The sequence below is a fragment of the Borostomias antarcticus genome (assembly GCF_949987555.1).
Source record: "Borostomias antarcticus genome assembly, contig: scaffold_141, whole genome shotgun sequence".
Classification (NCBI taxonomy): Eukaryota; Metazoa; Chordata; class Actinopteri; order Stomiiformes; family Stomiidae; genus Borostomias; species Borostomias antarcticus.
In genome coordinates, this window is record NW_028176521.1 from 15001 (window position 1) to 24445 (window position 9445).

Here is a 9445-nt window from a genome sequence, read left to right on the forward strand (position 1 = left end):
CCTCATTTTGTGGTGGGGTCTTGACTGGTTCTCATTCTTATCAGCTTTGAATATACATCTTGGCAAACATAACAGAATGATGTACAAGGAGGGGACAGATACCTAGTGAAAGTACTATTGGTTGCTAGTAAAAATACAATAATGAGGGCTTGGTATAAGGTGGAACCCCCAACCAAGGAGCAGTGGTGGGTGTTGTGGAGGAGATTTATGAGATTTATTTATGCATTGAGGATGCAGGAAGGAAGGTTTGAAGGGAGATGGGAAAAATGGATGGATTATAGAAGGAAGTGTGATGATACCACTAATATTACAATTGTCATATTTGAGTAAGAAAAAAAGGCTGCATGGATGGAAGTACCCATAAGCTGTTATTGTAAGTTTTTATGTTTTATTGTATTGTCGTTGTATGGATGGAAAATGCTAATAAAGATGAAAGTAAATAAGACAAAGAATATGTATCTTGGCTATGCATACACCAACAAGCCAGCCGTCACGCGCAGCGCCTGCCTCCAGTCTCGCCCTACCCTGCTGTGCGCCAGGGTGAATGAGTCGTGTGTGGAGCCAGGCCACCGTGCCACTACACTTGTGATGAGCATGTCGGCGTCACATATGATTTGGGTATTTATAGTGTGCACATTTTTGCGATTCACATAGACGTATTCATTCAATGATGGTGCCCTTGTGTGGGTGCAGTCGCCATCGCCGTCACCTCTTTGGAGTTCTATCGAGTAGCGCCGGATTCATTTAGGCTCGCATTACGCACAGGAGGACTGTCATTTATATGCTTACCAAAGAGCAAACAGGTCCACATGATCACATATTAATGACAATCTAATTGGTCAATTATTGCCGTTTGATGGAGTGCCTGCATTAGGTGTGCGCATAGGTTAAGTTTGGGGAACAAATCCATATCGAACCATGAATGAGCCGGTTAGAGGACACGTCTAATCTTGCATTGCGATATATGTTTGTGCTGAATTGGCCTAGTAGCCTACATGATTGTGCGTTCATGAACTGTCGCTCTTATTCTCTCCGTCAAACATAGTAATTCACCGACGCACCACCTGCGTCGCCAGTTCCCCCTGTGTTCAAAGAGGGCGTAGAACACCGTGTAAATCGGTACGCCAACTGGAGAGGTGTCCTACAAAAGCGCGGAGAAAGGCGACTAAATTTTCGCCCTTACGGCTTGATAAATCGCAATGTGGGGGGGGCAAATGGCGTACGCCTGAACTCGCGAAAAAGACCGTGTAAAAGAAGGCGTACCTCAATGATAAATGAGGCCCCTGGGCTATGTTGGTCGTTGTTGCAAGTCTTTGTAAGATTTACAAAATAAGATGCAGTTCTTCCAGACTAAGCTATGTCAGTATTATCACCTACAGCATACTAATATGTATACTTTACATTCAAGGAACATAAAAATAAGTAAAAATGTCAAGATGTTATAGATTCTCATTCTATTCAAAACTACAGCTGCGCTGTCTGGGAGCCAAAGCCAAGCTAGTATTCCATGTCTCCATGTCCGGTCCCAAGCCACACATGTGACCCTGCCTGCTACTTCCTTCCAGAAAGTTCCTCGCTACCCAACACGCACATTTAAACATCTGCTATCTGTGTCACTTACTTCCTGTCTCCAGGTTACTGCAGAAGTTTGACTTCCCCTCCATGCGCTTCTCTCTCTTCTTCCTGGGTTACGAGGACAAGAAGGAGATACCTGCGGACGTCAAGGAGAAGACCGCCTGGACCTTCTCTAGGAGAGCCACCATTGAGCTCACACAGTAAGGATGAGAGGATGAGGGGATGAGAGGATGAGGGGATGTCCTAAAAGACAGAACACTTCTCCGGTTGATGGATAAAGGGTTCCCATGCAGTATGGTCAGCTGAATGCCTGTATGGACTGAGTGAGACCAGCCAAGTACAACTATTCTCTCTCTCTCTCTCTCTCTCTCTCTCTCTCTCTCTCTCTCCCTCTCTCTCTCTCTCTCCCCCCCCCCTCTCTCTCTCTCTCTCCCTCTCTCTCCCTCTCTCTCCCTCTCTCTCTCTAGTAACTGGGGATCTGAGACGGACGACACCCAGTCGTACCACAACGGGAACTCGGACCCTCGTGGGTTTGGGCACATCGGGGTGGCCGTGCCCGACGTCTACGCTGCCTGCAAGCTGTTTGAGGAGCAGGGGGTCACCTTCGTCAAGAAACCTGATGACGGTAGGAGTCGCATGGCGTCCCAGAGATAAACTAAGAGGTTCTGGAATTATAATCCCAACTGGTTCTTGTGAGTCTGTCTGTGTGGTCTGGTGACAATCAGAGTCCCCATTCAAGTGACCCGGGTGTGTCCCTCTTGAGGAACTCGGATCAACTCTGAAAACAGGAAGTGTTTCCTTCGATGAGAGTGGTGAATGGGACTAGGGAGTGATATCTTATAACGCGGGAAAGGAAGTGACGTCGAGCATGACGAACAGGATAGGGAAGTGATGTCACACAGAAACAAATGGTAGTTTTAAGAGACTGATTCTAGGGGAACGAACTACAAAGTTAGAACAGTCAGGTAGGAAAACAGACAAGAACAAATGGTGTAGGTGACACATTGGTGAGACTTAACACTCTCTCTCTCTCTCTCTCTCTCTCCCCTCTCTCTCTCTCTCCCCTCTCTCTCTGCCTCGTTCTCTCTCAGGTAAGATGAAGGGTCTGGCGTTCATTCAGGATCCGGACGGTTACTGGATTGAGATCCTCAGCCCCAACAACATGGTGTCAATCACTTCATAGACCACGCCTCCTCTCAGCTCGACCACGCCTCCTCTCAGACCGACCACACCTCCTCTCAGCCCGACCACACCTCCTCTCAGCCCGACCACGCCTCCTCTCAGCCCGACCACACCTCCTCTCAGCCCGCACAACTAGCAACTCCTGTCCTGGGTCCTCTCAACCAATCAGACCAACTGTCTTCAGTCATCTCAACCAATCAGACCAACTGTCCTCAACCTTCTCAACCAACCACTAGACCACCTCTCCTCAGCCCTCACACAACATGGACGGGGCCACCGTCACGCCACTAAGCTGTTTTTGTGAGAACATAATGTTTGCAAGAGATGATGATGACTGCAAGCCCTGCTATGAGCAGTGAGGGGGTTAGTGTGAGGGGTGGGGGGTGAGTGTGAGGGGGTGAGTGTGAGGGGGTGAGTGTGTGGGGGTGAGGGTGGGGGGTGAGTGTGAGGGGGTGTGTGTGAGGGGGTGAGTGTGAGGGGGTGAGTGTGAGGGGTGAGTGTGAGGGGGTGAGTGTGAGGGGGTGAGTGTGAGGGGGGTGAGTGTGAGGGGGTGAGTGTGGGGGGTGTGTGAGGGGTGAGTGTGAGAGGGGAGAGTGTGAGAGGGTGAGTGTGAGGGTGAGGGGGTGAGTGTGAGGGGTGAGTGTGAGGGGTGAGTGTGAGGGGGTGTGTGTGAGGGGGTGAGTGTGAGGGGGTGAGTGTGAGGGGGGTGTGTGTGAGGGGGTGAGTGTGAGGGGTGAGTGTGAGGGGGTGAGTGTGAGAGGGTGAGTGTGAGGGTGAGGGGGTGAGTGTGGGGGGTGAGTGTGAGGGGTGAGTGTGAGGGGGTGAGTGTGAGGGTGTGTGTGAGGGGGTGAGTGTGAGGGGTGAGTGAGTGTGAGGGGTGAGTGTGAGTGAGGGTGAGGGGGTGAGTGTGAGGGGTGAGAAGTGGATGGAACAGTGCAGACCTGTGGCAGGCCATGGAACCATGGGATGGAATAATGGAAACTGGAATGGGACTATTGAAAAGCAGTGGGTCTAGCTAGCTAGCTAGCAAGCTACCTGAGTCATGCTAGCTAGCTAGGAAGCTACCTGAGTCATGCTAGGAAGCTACCTGAGTCATGCTAGGAAGCTACCTGAGTCATGCTAGGAAGCTACCTGAGTCATGCTAGGAAGCTACCTGAGTCATGCTAGGAAGCTACCTGAGTCATGCTAGCTAGCTAGCTAGGAAGCTACCTGAGTCATGCTAGGAAGCTACCTGAGTCATGCTAGGAAGCTACCTGAGTCATGCTAGCTAGCTAGCTAGGAAGCTACCTGAGTCATGCTAGCTTTGCAACTATGCAGATGTATAGAAATGTCTTGTTTTGTTTGTTGTGCTACCTGTGGCACTGATACTGCCCCAGTAAAGCTTGATACCACTGTTCAAATCTGCCTTTTCTGTCCCTTATTTGAGCTCAACATCTCATCATATCCTCCAATATCCACTCCTTCCTCTTCAGAGGAACCTGTCACTCATGTTCAAAGGACAATAAAGACTAATCTAATCTAGTATCCTGAAAGGTGTAGTAGACTAATCTAATCTAGTATCCTGAAAGGTGTAGTAGTCTAATCTAATCTAGTATCCTGAAAGGTGTAGTAATCTAATCTAATCTAGTATCCTGAAAGGTGTAGTAGTCTAATCTAATCTAATATCCTGAAAGGTGTAGTAGTCTAATCTAATCTAGTATCCTGAAAGGTGTAGTGTATATATATATATATATAGTCTAATTCAGAGAGGAACATTTTACTTGATGTGATGAGAAGAAGATGCGGAAAGGCTCTCTTTATGTGTCTTAAAGATGGGATACAGGATTAGTTTTTACTATAATTGTATATAACCTGTGTAAAGCCCTTATAGGCAAGGCAAGTTTATTTATATAGCACATTTCAGCCACAGGGCAATTCAAGGTGCTTTACATGAGACATTAAAAGCATTAAAACAAAAAGCAAGACATTATAGACATTATACACTCCCGTACAGTAGGGGGCAGTATGTAATATAGACTTTAGTTGGTGATCCGCCATTAAATCAGTAGAAGAAGCTGCAGGACATGATGGGTTTCGTGCTATAGAGGTTTATAGCATATAGCATATCCCAATTATAAACCGTAAAAAATGTCAAAACTACAGTTATTCAGAGATTTTGTCAATGAGAAATTATCAGCAGCAGCTTCTGATATATGTAGTCACTATGAACACACGCTTGCATTGTGCCATGAAGAGATCCATCAGTCCAGGGAGAGAATAGCACAACTGCAGAGGATCCTGGACATTGTTCTCCAACCCGAGGTCCAGCTTCATCGAGCAGGTTCTATATTCATCCCTTTAACCTCGTCTGCTGATTAGAATCACTATTTCAGGTTCTCAATTCAACTGACTCTCTATTGACTCTCTATTGACTCTAGCTGAATCCCAAATCGCGCACTTAGGCGAAAGTGCGGAGCGCGGCCTTGTGGCCTTACATGCGCGTTCCCGCGAAGTCCACAAGGGCTCAGGGTAGTTCTATTTCGTGGAGCTCCGCCCCACAGGGCTAGCTCCTATTGGCTAGCGAAACCCAGCTAGCTACATTGACTGAAGAAAAAAACATACACGCACCTGTGTCCAACCAAGTCCGGTGCACCACTGTATAAGCGGGCTATGCCCGCACATCTGTTCCTTCGAAATTTTCAGCTCGCATTGATACTGAAAGAAGATAAGAAGATGTCTACTCAGCGGACCCAAGCGGAGCTGGCGGCGTCCTCAGATGACCCCCTGCCGGCGCCGATTGATCCGCCGGATCGTTTCTGTGTCTGCGGCTCCCGCTACAGCGACGTGGGACACCACCTCTGCTTCCGCTGTCTGGGGCCGCAGCACGCCAGAGCGGGTCTGGCTCCGTCCCCCGCCTGCGAGATCTGCGCCCTCCTGGACCCCATGGAGAGGATGCTCCGGGCGCATTTCTTCGCTCCGCCGCCGCTGGAGACTGAAGGTCTGGTCCAGCTGGTCGGCGAGGACATCGGCGCGCCCCCGCAACAACCGGCGGCCCCGATTACCTCCCTCGCGCCTACGGATGATGAGGAAGAGCTCTCCGAGGCAGACGAGGGTCTCTCTGCGTCAGAAGCCACTACGGCTAGTGGCGCCTCCTTCCTGGGGCAGGGTTCCTTCGATCGAGGAAGCCTCTCATGCCGGACGTCAAGGACAAGACAACCCTGTCCTTGGCCGACAAAAGTTTTTCTCTGGCCGCGCAGGCCGTGGCTGCCTCCTCCTCCATTGCTATGCTGGCCATTTACATCGGCCAGCTAGCTACGGAGCAAACCCCCCCCTCTATGGATGAAGACAGGAGAGCGGAGATGGCCGAAGCCGCCGGAGCCGTTGCTCAGCTTGTGAGAATCTCCGCCTCCTGTCTGGGTGGAGTGATGGCCACGTCGGTGGTGCAGCAGCGCCACCTATGGCTCTCCCTGACTCGTCTGTGCGAGGAAAACAAGGGTGTCCTCCTCAACTCACCGGTCAGTAGGGAGGGGTTGTTTGGGGCGGCTGTGTCTAACATCCTGGAGCAGTGTCGCAGCCAGGAGCAGGACCGGCTCCTCCTCGCTCGCCACCTCGCTGCTCCGGGCGAGCGCAGTGTGCCGGCACGTCCGCGTGCTCCGGCTGATGCTGGGAAATAGCTAGGGAGCGGTAACTGTGGTCCCGTCAGACCAGAGGGACGAGGGAGTTCCATATGCTTACGGTGCGACAAATGCTGGAGGCATTCCTTCCCGGCGATTTTTGCACCAGCATAGACCTCAAGGACGCTTACTTCCACATACCGATAGCTCATCGGCATCGGAGGTTTTTGCGTTTCGCCTACCTGGGTGTGGCGTACGAATATACCAGACTCCCGTTTGGATATGCGCTCGCCCCCAGAACCTTCTCCAATTGTGTGGAGGCGGCGTTGAGGCCACTACGCCGGCAGGGCATCAGGATCCTGGCGTACCTGGACGACCTGCTGGTACTGGCTCCGTCGCCTTTGTTGGCTCTGATGCATACCGCCACGGTGGTGAACCACATGGGGGCTCATGGCAGCCGCCCATGTGGTAGTGTCACTGGGCCTACTTCACATGAGGTGCGTGCAGAGATGGTTCGCGCGGCTTCGTCTGGACCCTGTGAGGCACAGACGGCGCCTTGTGTGGATGCCGGGGTCGTTGTCAGCAGACCTCGACTATTGGAGGGACCGGCACGTAATAGCGCACGGTGTTCCAATAGGCAGGGTGTCGGCTCACGTCACCGTCTTCACAGACGCGTCTCTCAGCGGCTGGGGTGGTACATGTCTGTCCCAGGCCGTAGGTGGTTTGTGGGCCGTCGGAGAACGGCGCCACATCAACCTCCTGGAGTTGGAGATGGTGCTACTGGCATTGCGCCACTTTGTACACCTGGTACAGGGGCGCGATGTGCTGGTGCGGTCAGACAACCAGACCACAGTAGCTTACATCAACCGACAAGGGGGAGTCCGCTCGCCAGCGCTTCACCGTCTGGCGGTAACGCTGTGGCGATGGGCTCATGTCAATCTCCGGTCACTGACAGCGCGGCACATTGCCGGCCGTCTGAACGTCGGGGCGGACCTGATGTCTCGGGGCAGGCCTCACCCGGACGAGTGGAGCCTACATCCTCAGATAGTGGCTCAGCTCTTGACCCGGTTCGGCAGAGCAGGGGTGGATCTCTTTGCTTCGAGACAGAACGCGAAGTGTCCCCTCTGGTTCTCTCTGAAACAGCAGGACCAGACTCCGCTGGGCGTGGATGCGTTCGCGCATGCCCCCTGGCCGGGGGCGCTGCTGTATGCTTTCCCGCCGATGGGGCTGATTTTACCATTGTTAGCCAGGGTGCGGTCAGAGGGTGCATCGGTAATACTGAGAGCGCCGGACCGCCACTGGGCGAGATGGTATGCAGAAGTGATGGCCATGACTACTGTAGAACCGTGGCACATCCCTCATTGGCCGAACGCTCTGTCCCAGGCGGAGGGCTCAATTTGCGCACCTCCGGTCTTGGGACGGCCGCTGGTGGCCTGGCTCTTGAACGGCGGAGATTGTCTGATAGGGGACTCTCTCCGGCCGTGATCTGTACAATTCAGAGCGCGCGCGCGGCTTCCACTGCCTTGGTTTACTCTGGCAAATGGGCTGCTTTTGCATGTTGGTGTGAGGAAAGGGACATCGCTCCCGAGTCATGCTCGGTCGAGGCGATTTTGGAATTCCTTCAGCACCTGATGGATCATGGTGGCGGTTTGGCAGCATCCACTATCAAGGTGTATGCGTGTGCTATTTCCGCATGCCATGAGGGGTTCGCCAAAACTACGGTTTTCGGGCATCCCCTGGTTAAACGCTTCCTGGCCGGCACGCGCCGTCTTCGCCCTGTGCGTAAGGCTGCGGCGCCGCCTTGGGATTTGCTCTTGGTTCTGGATGCGCTATGTAAGGCGCCGTTCGAACCAATGGAGCGGATATCTCTCAAGTGGCTATCGATTAAGACCGCGCTGCTCCTTGCTCTGACGTCGGGCAAGCGGGTCAGTGATCTGAGGGCGTTGACAGTTTTTCTCATCACGGGTGATGGGAGCAAAGCTGTGTTGCGCACGGATCCATCTTTCGTTCCGAAGGTGGTCCGGGGCGCCTATAGAGCACAGGATTTGGAGCTGGGAGCCTTCTATCCTCCACCTCATGCGAGCGAGGAAGAGGCCCGCCTGCATTTGTTGTGTCCTGTGCGTGCGTTGACGTGTTACGTCCAGCGCACGGCTGCGGTCCGCACCACCCCCCAGTTGTTGGTTTGCCACGGCCCAGGGAAGGTGGGTTCTCCGTTGTCGAAACAGCGTCTCTCCCATTGGATCTGTGAGGGCATCGCCCAGTCTTACGTGACTGCGGGTCGTCCTCTGCCTGGTGCTGTTCGGGCACACTCCACAAGGGGTGTGGCCACGTCAGTTGCCCTGTTCAATGGTGTGTCAGTGGAGGACATCTGTGCGGCGGCGACTTGGTCGTCCCCATCTCCTTTTGTCCGTTATTACCTTTTATCCATGTCCTCTGTCTCTGTGGCGTCATCTGTGCTAAACACAGCCGCCGGTGCGAGCCAGCGTTAGACAGGATGTTTCATGTAGGTGTTCGGCTCGAGTCGCCGGGTCTTCTGTGAAAGAGTCAGAATGGACCACGGCAGGTCTCGCCGCTACTGGAGAACCGGTTCGAGCCGCGGGGTCTTTTCAGGCTAGGAAAGCAGACGTGACTCATGCAGGTCTCACCGGTTCATCTAAGGTAGGAGCAGGCCCGTCTAGTGACGTTCTGCTCCTGTTTATGAGTGAGGCTGGGACAGGCTTGTTACGGAGTAACCGCTTTGGTCCAGCTCTCGCCTCACGTACCTCTCCTTGCCCTCGGCTGTGATAGACTGAGTGTGGCGGGGTGGGGCCAGTGCTTCGGTCGGATCAACTGTTAGTATGGTCTCGCCTTGGAGCCCTGGCTTGTGTCCTGACTGGTTTTCCCTTACTGGGGCCAGCAAGAGTGTATGGTGCGGTCGTGTAGCTCCGCTTATGCCAATAGGAGCTAGCCCTGTTGGGCGGAGCTCCACGAAATAGAACGATGGTTATGTATTGTAACCCTAGTTCTATGAGTGGAGCGGAGCCCCACAGGGAACAGACTTGCTGACCCCGCAGTCTGCTCGCTGAAAATTTCGGTTAGGAGCAGATGTGCGGGCG

At 53.0% G+C, this 9445-nt stretch overlaps 1 protein-coding gene across 1 annotated transcript in view; it reads left to right on the forward strand.

Annotated features, from left to right (window-relative positions):
* Window positions 1-3096, forward strand: part of LOC311328401 (lactoylglutathione lyase-like) — a 7385-nt gene extending 4289 nt beyond the window's left edge. Inside the window, exons 3-5 of the mRNA XM_084462376.1 lie at window positions 1635-1775; window positions 2043-2200; window positions 2667-3096. Of these exons, the coding sequence (XP_084318502.1) occupies window positions 1635-1775; window positions 2043-2200; window positions 2667-2758 (391 nt within the window). The 3' untranslated portion in view covers window positions 2759-3096. The remainder of the gene's footprint in view (window positions 1-1634; window positions 1776-2042; window positions 2201-2666) is intronic.
* The last annotated feature ends 6349 nt before the right edge of the window (window positions 3097-9445 follow it).